Source organism: Osmerus eperlanus, chromosome 4, assembly GCF_963692335.1.
Source record: "Osmerus eperlanus chromosome 4, fOsmEpe2.1, whole genome shotgun sequence".
Lineage (NCBI taxonomy): Eukaryota > Metazoa > Chordata > Actinopteri > Osmeriformes > Osmeridae > Osmerus > Osmerus eperlanus.
Window position 1 is genome coordinate 14,297,046 of NC_085021.1, and position 20,529 is coordinate 14,317,574.

Genomic DNA, 20,529 nt, shown 5'->3' on the forward strand with positions numbered 1-20,529 from the left:
ACATATGCTTGACAAGGCACAGACAACACACAAGTCATGATAATTAAAAGGCCTTTATTTCCTATTTGTTTCTTACAGAACTGGTAACACATATGATAAATCTGTATTGAGTTGTTTGGTTCCCTTGATAACTTTACAAGGATCCCCGATGCTCATCCACATAAGGGCTGTGGGGCATTTGTGAGCAATGTTTTTGTGTCCAGTCAAGGGCTAAAGCATGCGATCCACAGTAGGCACAAGTACTGACATGAACACGCGCACCACGACACTAGACACGAAGAAACACAGCCAGAGGACACAACCTTAAGGTCCCCTGATGCTTAAAAAGATGAAGAGAAAGAGGAGAAAATGAAATGAAAAGAGTTTTTAGAATATTATTCTATCATGGGATATGAAATGCGGTGGACTAAAGTTGAAGAGGGAAGGGTGAAACAGTTCTGCTTGTTTGGCAGTATACATATCCATGTTGTAAACATGAAGGCCGGCATTCCACACACTTAAATTCAGTGTCATCATGGAGCTATGCGAGAATCCAGTCAGCTGGGTCCACATTAGCACAATAATGGTACAAAGACAAATAAGAGAATGGAAGAACAGTTGAATTTGTGTCTTCCATTGTTCCTAATGCAATCCTGTATTCTACAGTTACAGGATAGAGACAGAACACTAACAGTGATCACATAGAATACAGAGAAGAAACAAAGAGCCACACCAGAGACAGAAGAACAGCTGGCTAGGTGAAGACCTGGGCAAGGTCAGTTAGTACCAGATGTAGTTATGGAGTTTAGAAGATGGATGTACATATCGTTCCAAGGAACCTTTCATTAAACTATGTACCTTATTACAAAAAGCCTGCAAAAACAAAGAGCCAGTGCACCATAACCCTAATATGTGAGAATCGTGCTCTAAAACCTTTGTTGAAAATGAAAAATTCAGTTGAACATAAGGTATGTGTATCAGTCAAAAAATAAGTAACAATTGTATAGAAAGAATTACTTTTCCTATTTATTATGATTAAAACGTATTTAGATTGTTCTCACACCCACATACATGTACAACCCGGAATATGTGTCCCACGCATGCAGACACTGTGTGGTATACAGTAGTAACAGAAAGTTATGGTGCTGCATTATTGCACTTTAACTGCTAACTTTATAAAGGGCCTATGCTTCATCTATTTAACACACAAACACACACAGTTCTCAGTCTCTGTCCCTCATGGAACCTATTGTCAAGTGGTCATGTGTGATTGTGGTGACCTGGGCAGTGTAAAAAGCATTGAAACAATCATTCTATGTGCTATACTTTGTTGGAATGCACCTTCATTCACAGTTGTCTCATCATCTAGCCTATTTTGCCACTGCATAAACTGGGTTAGCATGGCTCTGAAATATATTCAGATTGCTGATGATTACCAGCAACTGTAATTAGAGATGACTATTGGCAGTATGTTTTTGAAATACTGAAATCTGTTGTGGATTACCACAGTAGTCAGTGCATCCCTTGGTCACAGTTCAATGGGATTAATTGGGATATTGAATAAATAACATCAGTGGCTTGATTATAAAATGGCAGCTATTAGGGATGTTGTGGCAACATACATCACTGTATCTCTGGGTACTGTTTTTCATTTTATCCTTGATGCTTCCTATATAACTTAAATGCTTATCATGTAAGCAACAAAATGATCTAACAGTTGCTGAATCATGAGTTAAACATCAATTTCTCCCCCAAGTATTTTAAAAGATCAAGTCAGGAGTAGCTACTGTAAACAGCATGTAAACCCAGCTGCTTAGTGAAAGCATAGTTATATAGGAACTAGGAGGGATGTAGGTTTCAGCCATGGACACCACTTCACATCAAGGTGCTTTATACCTCTATAATGCTGCAATTACTCAGTCAACATTACATTGACATGGTTACAGAGTGCTTCACAAAGGAAGTCTTTCACTCAATCCATGTGTAACAAAATGGTAAAAATATAGTGTTGCTCTGGTAATTTCTGTGCCATTAAAGAGGTATAAGAGACACGCAAAGTGTGACATAATTTGGTCTTTGAGAACTTCCTGTTAGATAACATCCATTATCCATGATTCATACTATCAAAACAAGCGTACACATTACTAATCACCAAAAAATCAGCTTTCTCTATAAACGACATAAACAAGTAGAAAAAAGACACATTCGCTCTACTAAAATCACAACTGTTCTCATTGTTCACATGTAGAATGCATTCTGCCCTCACGATGGGTAAAAGACCACTGAACGGAATGTGTAAGAGTAACACTGGCCAAGGAAAATGAACAAGTGTTTTTGACAAAATCAACTCTAGATACTCAATTGAGCTCTAAAGAGATAGTGCTTGAGTCTTATGGCTTAAGTTTTATCTTATTCATCTATTTGTATACACATATACATTTAGTGTTAATAAACATAGTAAAATATACATAATTGGAAAGGGTGTCAAGTGAAGAAACAAAAGGTTAAGTCAAATTTAGGACTGAAAAGTATGAGATTCCAAGCCTTTTGTACACAATGAGGAAGTGCTGAATTATTTCTTGTCGTAAATACTGCACTTTGATTGTTTTCAGTTTCAAATTCAGTAATTTCTTTCTTTAAATTGCTTGGATTCATTACTGAATGTCTGTATGTCTATGATTTAACTGACAAATATGTATTATTTAACTTGGAGCCCCCCTTTGAAGTTTAATAGTTGGTAAGATGACAAGTATTGACCCAAAGATAAACAATTACAAAACAAGTTCCTAAATGTACATTTTCAAATTATAAAAGGATCACAAGGAGTTAGATAGCAAGCATGCTACTAAATGTTCATCCTACATGAACTCACGCACAGTACTTGACAACACACTTGCTTATGAATTTCAGACATGGAAAGGTTCTTAGTAGTAATAGGACTCTAATATACTGTAGTATGACATTCTCTCTAATGACCCATTCATGGAAAATAAATACACATTTGTTGCATTTAGAAAATATACAGTGCATCTTTTTTTCCTCCATTGTGTTATTAAAATGACAAATGACACCCACTTATACGTACACAAGATATTTTTGCGTTGTCTCTAAAACATGCCTTTTATGTACAATATTTTGTATAAACATGCAGTATCAACATGTATGAACTCTGTATATAGGCAAAACTACACATTAATGAGCTGTTTGATTGCTTGCATGTTGTCTTTTCTTTAGTGTTGCTTGATTAACATAGAAGAAAGCAAATTACAGTAAGTTCAATGAAAAACATAATTTGGAAAGAATATGACCTCTACTGGACAAATGGATAAAGAAATGGGAGTCTGATAGATAAAATGATTCAACAGTCAACATTCATTGAATTCCAAAGTCTTTTAAAAGTTGTAAAACTGATCAAATATAACCTGCACGAATGTGCATTGACCTTGCATGTTCTTGAACACAATCATGTCTGGTGGTTTCCTTCTTTGATCACCTTATATGAGACCATAGAGAAAAGATTGTGCTCAGGGACAGTTAATGTATTTTTAGATAACCAATTAGCAATGTTGACAAAGCCACAACAATGTCCAGAATGTTATGGCTCAAATAGCTCATGCATTATGTAGGTTAGGTCTTCAATAGAATAACCACATTTAGTCTCAAGGAATTTGAGTCTCTGTCTGAGAACTCAAATCTACAACCCCATTCCTTTAATTATTTGAGTAGCAGCATTTGTTTGAAATGTGTATCCTTTCCAATTAGAGGACGTTCCACTATGAGGTGACTTGTCTGGCATGCATGTGCCACAAACAACTCAAGCTCACATTGACATCTCTTTACAAAAACTACATAGATCAAGGAACAACGCCAATTACTGTACCACATAACAGATGTATATCCAGTAGTGCAATTAGATTCAGTTTGGTCATCTGTGTATAAAACACACATTTAACAGTGCCACCTTTCAGACCATACCTTTGCAGTCAAGAATGTAAAAACTAAAAAGACCAATTAGTGTTTCCACAAAACAACAGGACAAAAAGGTGAGGTAACAAACCAAACATAAAGTGTGTTTCAGCTCTCATGCTCTTTCTGACCAGGAAATCTTCACAAAATAAATAGTTAAAGCTCTGGTTTCTGAGAGTAAAACAACATAACATTTTGATTTAAAGTGCTTGAGGAATCAAAAGTGTTTGAAGTTCAATTAAAGATGGAATAAAACAACACCGCTAATTGGAAGGCGTCCCTGGTAGTTGAGAATTGCTTATTTTTGTTACTTGGAAGGCTTGTCTCCTTTATGACTGTAAGACGGTTACAGGGATTTCTTTGAAGTGAAATCCTTGTTTTGAGTCCATGACTAATGGCAGTAGCACTGAACAAGTGAAATAGAATTGTAGGCATTGGAGGGATGATGGTAGACTGCAGGCAGTAAAAGAGACACTTTAAGAGCATCATGTTATGCAAGGTCTGATCCAGTCATTAAGTTCCCATCCAGGTTCTCAATTTGTATCAGTTGTCATGATGACAGACATAGCAGTCACAGCTCATTTCTCCTTGTCATTACAAGTTGACATAATTACTGTTGACATCCAGTCATGATCACTGACAGACACCTGCTTAGTCACATCACTCACTCATCCACTAAGACTAGCCAGGAATCTCTGATCATGGAAAACACCTGATCAACATTTTGAATCAAACTAATTCTCTGATCATGTGGAGCAATTGGAACAAGATTTCTTGGAAAACATAGGCATGAAGTTTTGTTTTCTCTCAGTTTACCTGAGAATATGGGTGAGAAGATGAGCTGATCAAAAAGGCAGTGTGTTTGTTGGTAACTAGGATATGTGTCTACCCCTAAGTGCTACCCATCTCTAGGAATGTACTTCAAACTAACGGAATCATATATAGACATGTTTACTGGCAGGTGTTGTACATGGTGCACAACACACCTAAGGAATGGACCTGCTTGTGTTATTCCTCTATTGTATGGCAGTATAAAGCATTTTAAGTATTAAGCAGTATTCTAAGCAAACTGTGTCTCTGAAGGGAGGGTGTGAAAGGTACATTATGAGGAATACTTCTCCTTGTCCCACATAGTACTCCCCTCTCCATACTGTACTCTGCCTTCATGACAATGAAACCACTACCCCGATACAAAAATATATCTAAATGAAATCAACTATAGTATCTGTCCATCCTGTAACATGTCTCCATATGGAAATGGCACTGCTGAGGATCACATGATGTCATATCCCCTTTTATTCTTTATTTTCATCATGTTAGTTATGATCTATGTTTTGTTTTGTATGGGGGGGGGGGCGGGCAGATCTCTGGGTGTGTTGTTTTAGATATGTGGTGATATGCGGAACCTGGGGTTTAGGTAGGACGTGTGGTGTGGGGGACTGTAGGTAGGTGTAGTTGATGTTGACGTGGGTGGAGGAGGTTTACTTCTTGGCATTCAGGGCGGCGAGGGAAGCGTCTACCTCCTCCTCAGGCTGCAGTGGATGCCACTGGGCGATGGGTCGACGTGGGTTAGCCAGCATGTCAGACCAGTGCTTCAGCCCCAATCCTGTAGACTTGCTGCCCACCCAGATCTTCCCAATGGCATCGTTCTTGCCGATCTTATCATAATCCAGCACTGTGATCACAGCTTGGATTTTCTGAAGAAAAGTTGAAGAAAGGCATGTAGTACAGTACAAACCACATCTCATTTAAAGAGTCAACTGGTACTTTCATATCAAACATTAAATAGGTTCTAAGTGTAGTTATCCTTCTCTGCCCACACTTTCACCCGGTCTACCTGCATCTGCTCCAGAGGGATCTCAAAGCTGAAGGACTCGTTGTAGTAAGGGTTCAGAGTGTTTTTCTTCACTGTGGTCTTCTTCTTCTTCAGCCTCTTACCGTTTTGCAGCAAGTGAATCTTTACATAAGGATCTGCAAACAGATTGATTGGCAAACCAACACTTCATCAACCATTCAGCTCCAACCAGGGGCGTAGCCAGAATAAACTTTTTGAGTAGGCCTAGAAAAATATGGATTGGCATCTTTAAAAAAAAAGTGTTGTTATTTACTTTGCGATGTGCACCCGGTGCATAATTCTTCAGAGATATTTTTGTTTTTGGGTAGGCCTTAGAACAAATTGGGTAGGCCTGTGCCTACCCAGGCCTACCCGTGGCTATGCCTCTGGCTCCAACCATAGCCGTGGTGATCTTACCTCCACAACTGAAGTAAAGGGGTCGCAATGCTGCAAATGGCCAACAGATGGGGCCAGTGCAATTTAGCTGAAGGCAGTTGAACCACTGCATGGAGAGTACTGCAGCGTCAGCACGTGAGCAAACACCAAAAAAAGATTGGCGTGCAACGTGCAGCAGTGTACCATACAGATCCCACTGGCAGGTTTGTACTGGATCACACTTCACATTGCTTCCAAAGCATATTTTTGATAGCACGTTCCATGCATACATTTGATTTAAAAAAATTGATTGAACAGAGCTGCATGTGCTAAATTCGCAGTGTTCTCATAGAGAGACTGCATAAGGGTGTCAATGGAGTATTACATGAATACATGCAGCATTCGATGTGCTGCAGTATGGATGTACTGTATCTCTGTGTTTGTCTGAGAATAGATAGATATGTTGTGGGAAGCTGACTATCTGTCTATTTACCTGAGAGTCCACCCACGTCCATTTTCTTCAGGTTCTTAGCCTCCAGAATACAGATGGTGAGTTTGCCAGCAGTGGGCACATAACGCAGAGAGATGCAAATATCTCCCAGCTTTTCTGGCTGCATGAAGAAGAGAATATGCGAATAGGTTAAAGATAGGAACATAATCTACAGTCTACATTCGGACAGTATCCAAATATGTCATGTGTTATGACTAGTTGTGAAACACCAGTTTAGCAAAAACGCCTTTTTCACATCAAAAAGCATCTGTCTTTTAAATCAGCTGTCAATATCTGTCTTTGGCGTCTTGACAAGATTAGAATAACAATTGAAGGTCCGTCACTCTCACCTCTTCCTGGTCAGCACTGTCCAATTCCCGCCACTCCTCAATAGGCTGAGCCAGGTCGAGGGCTTTCATTTGAAGTTTGATCTCCCCAATGACATCATGCTTAGAGAAGCGGTCAAAGTCATAAACTGACATCACCAAAGTCTTCCCACCCATCTCTTGGAATGGAAGCTGAAAGACATTAGAGAGAGAGAAGGTTCAGTGTCTCAGTTTGGATTTGAGGGTATTATTTCCATCTCTATTTTAAATAGCTTTATTTCATATGAAGATGATCAGAATTCTGGATAATTTTCATTGGACCTTTTTGGTCACACCAGTATTAGAATCCGTTCTCTTTTTCATCCTAACCACATGTTGTATGTTCCCGAGGCATCACTTGCATGTGTGTGGGTGTGTGTGTGTGTGCATGGTTAGTGGTGGAGAACGAGGGGTTGGCGGTGCGAGTCCAGATCTAGCCATAATGGCGTGCCCACTCAGCAGAACAGCCTGTCCTTGAAGAGGGAAAGCTGAGTGGTTTGATCCCTTCTCATTGAGAACTGTGTCAGCAGACAGGGAGTGGTGGAGGACAAAGGATGTATTGTCCCTTAACTGAATCCCTATCATCTACCCTTCAGCAGAAGGCTTCACAAGTTTGCTTTATCATTGTCCAAGGTCTAGTGATTCCCAATTGCATACCACCACCAGGTATTTTACTGGAGCTCAGTAATGACGGGTAATGAGTCAGGCACACATGCTACAGTAGCCCTCCCTCTATGGTTCTCTCTTGCACACTTGCAGTCTCTCTCTCTCATGCAAACATTCACACATACAAACACTCATATAGCCTTCACACACAAGGAAAGCATACGGCAGCTTTAATTAGGCTCAGACTTTATGGTACTTGAGACTATGCTGACACTAGTCTTCAAGTAAGCACCGTACCACATCTATAATGCACAATGGTGTTTGTGTAAAACGTACTATTCCTAAAGATTCTACGCAAACATAAAAATATACTGTATGATATACAGTATGTAGTGTAAAGAGCAGAGACTACCTTGGTCTCTCTGTCTATGGATGTTACTTTTCACTTCGACACAAGATCAATGCACTCCTCAATTTACCTTGAAGACAAAAGTCTCGTTGAAGACAGGGTTCAGGGTTTTCTTGTGCACCTTGGTGTCAAACTTCTTCTTCTTGTCCGGGAGGACAAAGACCTTGACGTAAGGGTCGGAGGTGCCACCGCTGTCCATTGAGAGAAGGTCTGCTGCTTGGAGGATGCCCACGGTCAGCTGGGGTCAGGAGATACAACTCAGTTAATGTCTATCTCAGCTCATCCTGTTCACACAGATGCAGCCCTTTTTAATGTTTGTACTGTTAGGATCTAACAGCAATAAAGGCTTGTATATGTGATGGTAGGCCCAGTAAACAACGACCCTCAACAATAAATGAAAAGACCAGAATATAATGCAACAACTTACTGTACAGGCTTCCAGCAGCATAGCTTACATAACTGGGAAACATTTATATTCTTGGCAGAAACGTTTGTTTGGTTCTAAAAAAAATACATGATGATGTGTCTGGCTTGAATAAGTATAATAAGTGTCCCAGATAACCTACCTTGTTGTCTTGGAAGTCATAATCTATGGAGTACTGAAGCTTCCCAAGCTTCTCCTTCTCCTTCACCTCTTCCTCCTTCTCATCTCCAGTGAGCCCAGTCTCAGCATCATCCTCATCGTCGTCATCATCCTGTTTCTGTAATGACAAGGAAGGGTGGGGGCAGAAGGGATGCATCAGACACCATGACAGGGGCTCTACATTGCACACCTAACTCAAGCTCTGTAAGCCGCCGACAGTCAGGTTAGTCACAGAACCTACCTACCACTTACCCCTGTTAACCCTGCTGTTACTAGTGCAATCTTTACATCGATGGCCACAGTTGCAACATGACTTGATTTCACTATTCCTTGCATGACACCATTTGCTGTCTTTTTTGACCCATGTTCCTGTTGATAATCAGTGATAAGGAAGTTGGGCTTCCTTTTTGTTATAAAAACTAGAGTGCTCTACAAAATGAATAAACACAAGTTCTTTGTCAATATCCTCGGTGAAGATAGAAATTGAAAAAAGGGAAGAGAAAATAGCTGTAAATACTGTATGTAGACAGATATTTGAGACAAAAATGTCCCCAACCAGAATGAATACAGGGTAAGCATATGGCTCAGTGCATGTTGAAAGGACTAGGGGGCACAGTCACAAACAGTTTCCATCACACGTGGATGAGGTCAGACCTCAGAACTAGCTCTACTGTGCTGAACCTGCTGGCCGACTGGTGAAGGCATGCTGATTCTGACGCAGTTAAGTACAAACCTAAGAAATAGCTGGAGAACTAAAACTACAATTTCTCATTCTCCTCCTCTACATTTCCTTAAAGGGGAATACTAATACTAACTCCACCTCAGTTATGTAACTGTTAGCAAAATGATACATTTCTTATTTTGATAATTAGCTCCTTATTTCTACTCACCCTTTCTAAAATAATTTGAGAGTCCCTGTGAGACACATGAAGACCTGTAAAATGCACTACTGTAAGCAGAAAGACGCCTCAGAGAGAATGAAGCTGGTCCAGGCCTGGCAACCCACTATAACCCTCACCATTTACATCTTTTCAGAACCACCAGAATTGTCATTCTAGTGCTGGTGCACTGGCCAGATCAAAGAAAAATCATAAGAGAAGATTAATGGTGCTGGATGGTATGTCAGTGTGGCCTACTATGGCTGTCTTCTGTCCTAACACTGGTGGCTTCTCAAGACAGGAGGGGCCAGCTACAGTATTCATGGCTGGAAGAGGAACAGTATACTCATAATAAGGACACCAGTTCGACTCTCTCTCTCTCTCTCAAACACACACACACACACACAAGCAAATAATCCACTCACTGATACCCATTTACTGTAACATACAAATCACATTATGTAATACAGCATACTATACTTTATATACTCACCCTAACGACTCACACACTATATGGTACCTGATGCACAATCCTCGTCCCTAGCACACAATTGAAACACACCCACACAGGAACAAACTCTCTCTCTCTCTCTTTCACAAACACACACACATACAAACTAAGCATGCAGCTTGCCTTGCATGCAGACACACTCACTCCTAAACATCCTCAAACACTCCTCCCAGGTCATCTCCTTATACTTGCATTATATATGGTATTGATTGTGGTAAATGCTTTACTGTACATTCAAGCATGCCAGGCCACACAATGCAGGATTGTAGAAGAACACTCCTTATTGATTGCAAAATGTGACTGAAATTGCCTTAATTCTAAAGGACAAGACATATCATGTGTCAATATCAGTGATAATCTTGGTGGTCAAGATTGGTTGTTTGGCAATGCTTATAAAAACTCTGTTTACTAAATGATAAACTCGCATAGGACCACCACTATCGGAGGTCATGCTTTGCAGAAGTTCTTCACCAAACTTGCAGTGGGGTTACAAGACAACGAGGTACATCTGAACGTGTGACATTATATATGTGAGCTTGAAAAAATATTTTTCAATACGATATCTGTGATGGTCACCAATTGAACCACATAGGTGGTTACTTGAATTGGGCATCAAAAGACAATTTAGCTATAGCTCATATGTACTCATGCACACTGTCAGGCCCACCAACTGTCTTCAGTAACAACCCACCGCTTCAGGAATAAAGGGCTTCATTGACTACCACCTCGTATGTCAGCAGCATGGGTCATCCAGGATAGTTACTCTCAAGTCAAGTTGTGGCCATTCAATGGTACCTACTGAAAGGGCAGGTTTTGGTCTTTGTCAAGAGATACACACCGCTTTATCTGACCTTGATCTCTGAGCATGTTTGCACTGGTCAATTGGGACGCAGTAATACCACTGCGGATTTTCGAAATGTCGAAATATGAGTTATTTCAGTGACTTACTGTACTTTCATCTTTGTGATGCACATATGTTTATAACATATTGCATTATATATGGTACATATATTATGATGGAAACATGTACAAAGATCTCAATAAGGTAAAGTTGAACCCGTTATTTGACAAATAGCCAACCTCACCCTTTGCACATGCATGTTAGTGATCTCTAGTGAGTTGCTTCAGTGCACTCGTCATTCAAAGGCTCAACCATAGGATGAGATTCAAGTTCATTTCCACCGACATGTAAAGGTTTACATTTGTTTTTCCATCTTTGGCCCCAATTGCGACCTCTGGATACTCAAGACATGGCAGTCAGTGCGGCATATCATTTCAGTGGATTTGCGAAGCAGCTTAATTGCTCCCATAGATCCTCAAGCACCCGCAGCACCTAAGCTTGCAAGACTAAGGAAGCCATAGCACTCATTGTCATCATTGCCATCCATCCAAACCCCTCCAATCCCAGCCCAGCCCACCCCACCTCTCCCCCCACCCTGGTCTGCGCTTACACAAAGCGGCCAGAGAGGGGCGCCGCGTGCCGTCAGACCTACCGTAGGCAAAGAAGTCCACCACAGTCAAGATACACGGAGCACACATAAGACACAAAGCAGGAAGAAGGAGAGCAGAGAGAAAGGAAGAGATTGAACTCACAGCAGACACCAGAGTAGGGAAATCAGATCATAATCAACAACACTAGGATACAGAGGAAAAATGACACACTGGAAGTCTACAGAATTGTTCTTTGATACAACTTTGTATTTGTATTCCGGCCCTTGAATTATAATTAACAATGAATTCATGTTTTTTTATTGAAACTTACATTTACAAAACAAACTGTATTTCTAAAATTGCTACATGATTCCAAAGGCTACTATGAATCTGAATTGTGCCAAGGCCATTGTACCATTGGGTCATTTGAATTGCCATTAGAGGCTGCATGAACATCAGTTTCATTCAGTTGTGTCATTCTTCACCCAGATCCTGTAACTCAACAAACAACTTTTTGACAAAATACAATGCACAACAAAGAAGGGAGGGAAAAAATCTTGTTTTATCAAGATTTATGAGTTCAACAGTCAACCCTAGTGATATGGTCAGTTTATGAAAAGTTGGTCATAAGCTTATTGACCAATTTTCTAGTAAGGCCATTTTACAGATTCGACCAATATGCTATAACATGTCATTTCAAAGTAAGTTTCAGGCAATTAAGCACAGTGTTGGGATACCAGACGTTTTCTTTTCTTTTTAGTTTTCTTCTTGTCCTGAACACGGTCCTTTAAATCGTTATTGCTGTATTTAGAGCACTGAAATGAGCTTTGAGATAACCAAAGCAATCAGGAAGTGGTTTCCAGCAGCCTGACATGATGACCCCCCCAGGGTTGGACATACCTCTCCTCCCTTCATGTTGGTCATGCCCATCTCCCCCTTCCCTTTCTTCCCCTTCTTGTTCTTCTTCTTCTTGCAGCAGCATTTCTTGATGATGCAGAAGCAGCAGGTGAGGATCAGGAGGGCCGCTACCACGGCAATGGCAATGATGGCCCATGACGGCACTGAAGTGGACACGCACACAAACACAAACGCACACACAAACACAGACACACACGTCAACCAATACAGACACACACACACACACGGTTGCACGCAAACACATGGACATAACAAAGGCAAGCAGATTGACATTTGACCATCCAGTGACTAAGCCTGCTCATTGATGTGAGGCCAAATACATTGGATAAGATGTGCTAAGATAACAATTAGATTGTGCGAAAATTTGATTTGAGTGCTATTAGCAGAGGCTTTGGTTGATCGATTCAGACTAAGCGGTATTGTGTGTCTGTCAATGCCTGCAGGGAGAGACAAGATCTAATTCCAAAGCCATTGTTCCAAAGCATATCAATAAATGTCCGGCAATCTAGACAGGTGTTTGTCCAGCTTTTCTCCCTCACCAAGCCTCACCCATACCTAACCCATGATCAGCTATGATCAGCCACTCACGTGGGATCTTGTCGATCTCATTGAGAAACTTGTTCTTGATCTCATCAAAGGGGTCGTTCTTGTTGACCTCCGTGGAGTTATCTGCTGAGGTTGAGGCCACAGGGGCCGGGGCAACAGTTAAGGCACTGGCCCCGGTGGGCTCGGGTGCTACCATGGCCTCTGGTTTCTTCTTCAAAATGTTCCACTTTCCCGACATCTAGGCCACACACAGTCCCTGCAAACACGAAACAATGTAGTTAAGATCAAACAGTGAAGAGCAATCATTGTGCCCAAAACGATGATGCACAATTTCATGTATTGTTCATAGTGTGGCATATCTCTGATCTGTGACAAAACAAAACGTTGCTGTAAACCCAGTAGAGTGTGTCTGGAATGGGAGTTACTGGGCTAAAGCAAAAAGAAACACAGCTATCACTCTCTAGTGATGTTTCCCCCATCCAAACAATTGTTCAATCAGGGCTCTTATCAGCAGGAGTCAAACTGTGATGAGTGCAGCTGAGAGCAGTCTAGTGTCGAGGTGTGAGTGATTGAGCCAGAGCTGGATTCAGAGGGTTGCAGAGGACACCGGCAGAATAAAAGAAGTCAAATGTAATTAAAGCGAACAGATTTCTCATTTGTCAATGACAGAGATCCTGTCTCCGACAGTTGGTGAGCATCAATAATTCAAATTTAAGATGACTACAGACAGGATATACTTTGTATTATTCAGGCAAGAGGACTGTTTAAATGTATGGTGGTGGAATAACTTATGTGTCTGTTATGCAAGAAGAAGATGGTTCATAGATACTGCTGCAAAACAACTGCTACCAAGAGGTAGTACAATAGTTACAATAGTACTTTGTGTTCTTTTGTGCAGTTCTGGTTATGTTTACATTAGAGGTTGACAAAATTGCATTGAATCACTGAGAAAGCACCCTAAGATTTATATAAAGTGAATTTGCACAAAGTATAATTTTCTCACCTAAACACTTCACCCTACTTGCCTCGGGGGAATGTCCCTGTACTTACTGTAGGTCGCTCTGGATAAGAGCGTCTGCTAAATGACTAAATGTAAATGTAAATATAGGTTCCACTCCTGAGCAAGATTGCTTAGATTCTAGATCCAGTAATTCCATCCTATTTCCTTTCAGTTCACCCATGAAGCATCAAGGGCACTTTTAAATATATACTAACCTGAGATAAGTACACTTTACATAAATAACATGCAATTTCATCTTAACGCCTCCTTTAGGGTTGCACTGCAGTTACAGTGTATAAAGGGTGTGGACGACATTACATAGGGATGATCAGCATTCTCTTTGGCTGCAAGATTAATCTCCTGTTTGACCCTCACGACAAGCTAGGCCAGGCAGAATTGAATTAACATTCAGGGATATGGTGTGGTGAACCCTTTTATCTCCTCCTCTCTCCTGCGACCGTCCGGGACTCAGAGGACAGGGGCTGCATTGCTGTTTTATGACGGCCATTATCCCTGTTTCATCATCAGCTTTCACCACTCACTCCGGGCAAATTAACTCTCTACAATGTTTGTCCTTTAAGGGCTTCCATTCACAGAAATATACTGTAATCAGTGTCAGTTTTGGGTGCCTGTCCCCCAGTGTGCTTTTCATTTCAATAGTGAGAGATTCTTTGGCTCATCACTATGAGTTTAAACAAAATGGCTGTGCTCCAGCACCCAGAGTTACACAGCTCTGGGCATGATCTGGCCCTTATCACTAAATACACTGGTTCAGAGTTGGAAGGGGATTGGCAGCTGTTAGTCTGTGTTCCTCTTCTGAACACGGGTGTTCTGACTCTAACACTGTTGTTGCTGCCATGCTATCAACAGGAGGAAAGAGTAAACTGAACCTCTCCGTTCTAAAATACTTCCTCAAGCTAGGGAGAGAAGTGCTCCCGACACACACAAAAACACACACACACTTGAATGCATGCACACATACACACACTTAACCTAGTTATTCTTAACTTACAGAGTTTGTTGTGTTTCAAATCAGTGTTTCTGATTGGTCATGGAAATCAATCTATATGACTAGCAAAATCAAGACCAGCCCCCCATCCTGCATACAGAAGGTGTTTCAGTGCAGGAGAGTCTCTCTAGGAGGGCTTATTAGCACTCTGGTCAGACCGGACACAAAACAACCTTAGGAGAGTGCGCAGTAGTACTGCAGCTGTTTCATTACACAACAACAAGTACCCTGACAAGAATTAATTAACACACTACAGCCAGACGGACAAGTTCTTTGTTTTCCCTTGGCCCTGACAACCTGCCTCCATTCCACTTTGAACAGCTGTCTGCCAGTGTGCAAACTTGTGTATGCGAGTGTGTATGTTTGTGTTACTACCTTGATGTGAGGTAACCTTCTGATCACTCCCACATATTCTATTCTTTGAAAGAAATACTTCAGTCTAAAGCATGGAAAATACATTTGACTCGTTAAAATGGCCACTTCATGTAGCCAAAGAGAAAATTGGTTACAGGAGCATGAGGCTGCGGCTTGAGGCAATGTTGCTGAGAGCATTCGGGCGGTAAATTAAGTATTGGACGTTAGGCATTGTGGAAAGGTTGTTGTATTCACAGGAATGTCACAGTTATCTATATAGTTGTGGTTGGTCACAGGGTCTTTGACAAACAAGCCTTCACTTGGCCACAGTGAGCTTGTGTGTGTGTGTGCATGTTTGTATGTGTGTATGACCCCAATAGAAGTATTAGATCGCCACCAACGTTCCCTGACATCTGCAAATGTATGGGGTGTGTGTGGGTGGTGTGCATTCCCCCCGAGCTGAACTGGCCTTTGGTCTCTGCAGCTTCACCACCCCTGCATCTCAATGTCGCCAGTAGTCGTCATTTTTATAGCTCTTTCAGTTAAGGAACAGTCGAGAGTCTTCTTCAATCTTATGTTTTGACAAATAATCACGATTTTACTGTCTGTTGAATTCAGACGGAGCTAAATACTAGATGGCAGTGGTGCATCCACTTAGTAAAGCTTTTGTCTATTGAATGTACCTCAAGGGAAACATTGTTGCTCTCTCAATTTCAACAAAGGGAGAAGGCGTATTCAGCCATATTGCACAGAGCTATTCTGGGTTAATTGGAAAAGGTTGTCAAAGAAAGGAATTAAAAAGTCATTGCTCCAAGACATGACACTGCACTGGAACTTCTCATAAATTTAAATTAGTGAATTGGTCCCTAATGAAAATAAAACAAATATTGTCTGAACTAGCAGTGAGTCACCACTGACCACTGGCCCTCCACAGAATCTATTTGAACTGATCATTTAGAAAAAATAACATCCAAAAAGCCACATTACTGTCCATCTAGCACCAGATAGGTTTAACAGAGCTTTTTTGGTAATTGTGGTTTTACCTGTGCCTTTAGCTGTAGCCTGGCGACCAGGTTTTCTCCCTGCCTTTTCTCTATAATACAACGTGACATGATTTGTGACCATGTATTATTGAATCATAATGATAGCCAATGGGTATCTTGAGTCTCCATGCATCTCAGTTCTGCTGAAACGAGGCTTGTTGAGATTTGTTCCAAAACTCTTAACTTCCCTTGGCATGGCAATTTACCCCTGCTGAAACGGACTGGGGGCTCCCTGAACCTTAATGGGCTCGTTTGTGCAAAGTTTTAATAGGATTACTGAGAAAACACTCAAAGGATTGCTGCATTCATGCTTATTTACCATCTGAGGGTGAAATGGAGAGGCTGATCGGAACAGACTAGCCCTGAAAGTCTGTTTAAATATACTTAAATATTTACGGTTTGTCTACTGTTCAAACCGCCACTGTGGTCTTCACGACTGCCACCATCTCTGGCATTTAACGAGAGCGCAGCTTTTGTGGTACTGAAGTTGAGCAAGATTCTCATTCTGTTTCAAGGTCACTATCTAGATGACCTCAACCTCTACAGTATCTCCACACTGTGTTCTGTCAGAAAGGGGAACCCATTCACACAGCAATTGATTGACACTACCGTGTCATCAGCACTGCTTGAGTGGTACCCAAGGAGAGGACTTTAACACTGACTGACACACACGCGCACGCACGTGCACACGCACACACGCATGCACACACGCACACGAACACACACACACACACACACAGAAGACACATGTAACTCCATTCACCTATCTGTATTTGTATTGTATTGAGGACCCATTTCCTTTCCACACTTACTTTTAAGTCTCACAATCTTAGAGGCCCCTGAAACTACAGACCCTATTAGAAGACACAGAGAGAACAGACTGGGACTGCAACAGCCGGATAAGGATGTCAAAGAAAAGCCTTATGGATAATGTCATCAACCTTAACAAATCAAGAGCTTTTCCCAATCGTGTCACATTGTGTCCAGACAGTCCCTGAGGCCTGATTTACACTCAGGCCTTGTGTCGATAAAACAATGGGGCCTCCTACCTGCAGCTGCTTGTGACTCAGCTATTATCAGAGGGGAACCTTCAAAAGGCTGGGGTGGCTGCTTGAATGTTGAATGAAGAGCTGGAAACATTTACAGCTATTCCCCATGTCCCCTTCTGCCCCTCCTAGCTCAGCCCCTCTCCCCAGCCTTGCCCCTGATAGACTGATTAATCATCCTGCCATGGAGATAGTGACCTAATCTGCATGTGAGGCTGTGTGAGACCAGAGACAGAGCAGGACGCTCCTGCAGCAACGCAGATAGGCCACATCTACTGGGAGCCAACAGCCTTAGGTTTTAAAATGGATGGCAGACCTATTGGTACAGTTCCGGCTCACGAATATACAGTATTTACATGTTGGAGACAAAACACGGTCATCCCACACGCAAATGATGCATCCATTTAAATGTGATTGTTACAGTGACACTGACCCCCTGCATTAAATTAACACCTCTTTAGTACATCAACACTAGGTTATTAAATCGGGACTTTTGGCACGACATCCGAAACTACACTCCAGGCATAGGATGGAAAAGGAGTTTAGGAGAGGCCCTGTGAAAGCAACAGACTTATCTCTCAGCTGGCCAGATTAAAGGGTGGTGAAAATGCACTGTCAGCACTCCGGGTCTGGGTGATCCACCCGACAGCTCTGCCACCGTCTGCCAGCCAACACAACATCAAATGGACAAGGCCCCTCACCTGGAGCGAGAAGCTGACAGCTGAGTAGTCATACAATGAAAGTGCTGCGTTAAATGTTATGATGATGTATCAGCAAGATTGAATCCTTGCTCATTGTACGTATGTTGAGTAGTGGTGGTTTGTGTGAAAAATAATGCTCAGTTGCTCTAATTGCTCAGTCTCTGTGGGCTAAAATATTCAAAGTTCAAAGACAAAACAAAAAATTAAGCTAGTATTGGGGAAGGGCTTTGATTTGCTTTACCATGATCTTCCTGATAATGCTGTCATACATGTTCCATATGTGGTGGAGGAAAACACAATAACACCCCTTATTATAGCAAAGGAATTCAGGAGTTGATCAACCAAATGTTGTTTTCTTTAGATGAATTAAGTGTATGTAGAAATGCAAAATCCTTCTCAGATACACCTTGTCCTCCTTATGAAGACTGAAACCATTATTGTAATGCAGTTCACGCCTGAAAGTAATTGTCTGAGGCTGAGTGATACAACAGCAGAAAGTGAGACAGGATCAATTGATTCTCATCTCAAGAAGCCCCTTAAGTGGCAAGGAGAAAATCTATAAAGGAATGAAGATTTACCTCAGATATTATTCAAGACTATACTATACTTTCATATTCAATTGAATAGGAAATTAGATCTGCAACAACTTTTACTCCTTCTTCGGAATGTGAATGTCACATTGTTCTGATGCAGAGCTCCATCAATACGATGTCCTGGGAACAAACTGAACAGCTCTGATGAGTCCAGCAAAGCAGAACCAAATAGTGAGGGCCATGAAGGGTCCAAGCACACCCAGATGTGTCCTTGAAACTGTCCTGCCTGCCTGAGCTAGGTCCCATGGGGAGAACCATAAGAGGGAGCATTTTGCACAAAAAACACATACAGTGTCTACACTATCCCACACATCTGTCAGCTCCTTTCAGCTCCTTTCATGTCACACACATACACCAAACCCATCTGAGAGCACGGGGAAAAAGCAGGGTGAAACCCAAGTCTCTATAGTAGAGAACCGTCTGCGATTTGGTAGGCAGGGTGCCGTGTTATTGGGCTCCACATCACTGTTTCTCAGGGGGAGGTGGTGAAAGGGGCTGGTGGGGTAAACACAGCAGCTATCAATGGGCCAGCCTCCTGGATGCTCTCCAGGAATAGGTGCTACACCCACCAGGGATAAATGAGCCATGATTACTGAGACCAACCTGAATTTACCATCAGCATGATCCTGCACAGACTCCTGGTGCTACACATGACCGGTTAACAAGTCTAACCTTACAAATTGAAATGTCGTTAAATCAAAACACATACACAGCCATCCTAGAAAATACACACACAATTTAACTCGCCATTAAAGTTTGCTCTGCAGTCAGAAGGAAATAGCACGCTAAATAGACCAGGACATGTCCCACTTAAAACTGTCCAACGGTGCAACAAAAGAGGAGACAAATCTGGTTACAGCACAACCTCTATCCTGCTCAAACTTAGTCTCCATAGACTGGTCTCCACTTCATCACTGGACAGCAACATTCAGTTACACCCCTCTAATCTCTTCAACCACAAAGCCCCCAATGTCCCTCGTGCAAAAAGTTCAAACCAGGCAGAGAAGACAGTGGTAAACACCCTTACCAGTTCAATCTCCTTAATCCTATTCTTTACGATGGGTTAACCCATTCACCGGAGAGGCACTTAGGGTTAATGTTACAGTGTCTTAGTATCGTCTCTCCACCGCTCTGCCATCAGCCCCAGAAACTGCAGTCCTCCTCTCACTGTTTCCACTGCAGCAGTACTCGCTCTGTCGTATACACACACATACATGCACACACACGCTCGCAGACACACACATTCTCTCTCACTACCCTCCCCCTCTCAGTCCCCTCCTCCTTCTATCCTCGTCTATCCACTCTCTCTCTTTCCCTCCCACTCTCTCTCTCTCTCTCTCTCTCTCTTCACTCCCCCACTGAGTGGATCCCCCCTCCTTTTTTCCTTTCCCTGCTCTTTCTCTGTCTTCCTCCCCCACCAAGCCTCCTCCACTCCATCGCTCCCCCCTCACTCACTCAGCCTGCTGCTGATTTGTGATTCTGCTCACATGGTGCTGTATGCAGCACTCCGCTCCCCGCTCCAACACACTGAAGGGTAATCTGGGAGAATCAATATGCAATACTATCAAAGCCACAGCCAGACCCTATTTCAAATAACCCCACCCAAGTCCAACTCCTCTGGGACTTCCTCTGAGCTGATACCTCAATATGTGTCAGGGCAAAGAGGAGGTAACAGACTAGAGGCACAGCACAGGAAGGAGGGGACAGTAAAGAGATTCAATACGGAGAGGAAGAGACAGTGATGGAGAAAAGAAAGCGGAAGGGGTAAGGGAGGGGAGAGAGCTAATTCTGTCATTTTTACTGCAGTATGATGGACTGTCAAACAGTGAAGGGGAAACTGTTGAACGATTCTCTTTCTCTCAGACTCTTACCCTCTTTCTCTCTCCTTCTCT

General features: G+C 42.0%; 1 protein-coding gene across 3 annotated transcripts; it reads right to left on the reverse strand.

The window, feature by feature from the left end:
- Window positions 1-34: 34 nt before the first annotated feature.
- Window positions 35-19,828, reverse strand: LOC134018955 (synaptotagmin-2-like). 3 transcript variants are annotated; one of them, XM_062459360.1, is made up of 9 exons: window positions 19,665-19,828; window positions 12,934-13,147; window positions 12,328-12,488; window positions 8,591-8,719; window positions 8,095-8,262; window positions 6,995-7,162; window positions 6,648-6,765; window positions 5,783-5,916; window positions 35-5,642 (listed from the first exon to the last, which is right to left on the reverse strand). In XM_062459360.1, the coding sequence occupies exons 2-9, from the start codon at window positions 13,127-13,129 to the stop codon at window positions 5,427-5,429; spliced, it is 1,290 nt and encodes a 429-aa protein (XP_062315344.1). In that variant the 5' UTR covers window positions 13,130-13,147; window positions 19,665-19,828; the 3' UTR covers window positions 35-5,426. The 3 variants fall into 3 exon arrangements, with proteins under 3 accessions (XP_062315344.1, XP_062315343.1, XP_062315345.1); XM_062459359.1 differs by having other exon boundaries at window positions 8,591-8,725; XM_062459361.1 differs by lacking the exon at window positions 19,665-19,828 and adding an exon at window positions 11,448-11,485 and having other exon boundaries at window positions 8,591-8,725; window positions 12,934-13,075.
- Window positions 19,829-20,529: the final 701 nt, after the last annotated feature.

What these genes read in the sequence shown, in the direction of transcription:
- LOC134018955 (XM_062459359.1), bottom strand. Translation starts at nt 13,129, where the DNA reads ATGTCGGGAAAGTGGAACATTTTGAAGAAGAAACCAGAGGCCATGGTA. An exon ending in GGACGTGGGTGGACTCTCAG is followed by an intron (nt 5,917 to 6,647) that starts GTAAATAGACAG and finishes ATCTGTTTGCAG; the next exon opens with ATCCTTATGTAAAGATTCAC. An exon ending in TCCCTCTGGAGCAGATGCAG is followed by an intron (nt 5,643 to 5,782) that starts GTAGACCGGGTG and finishes ACTTTTCTTCAG; the next exon opens with AAAATCCAAGCTGTGATCAC.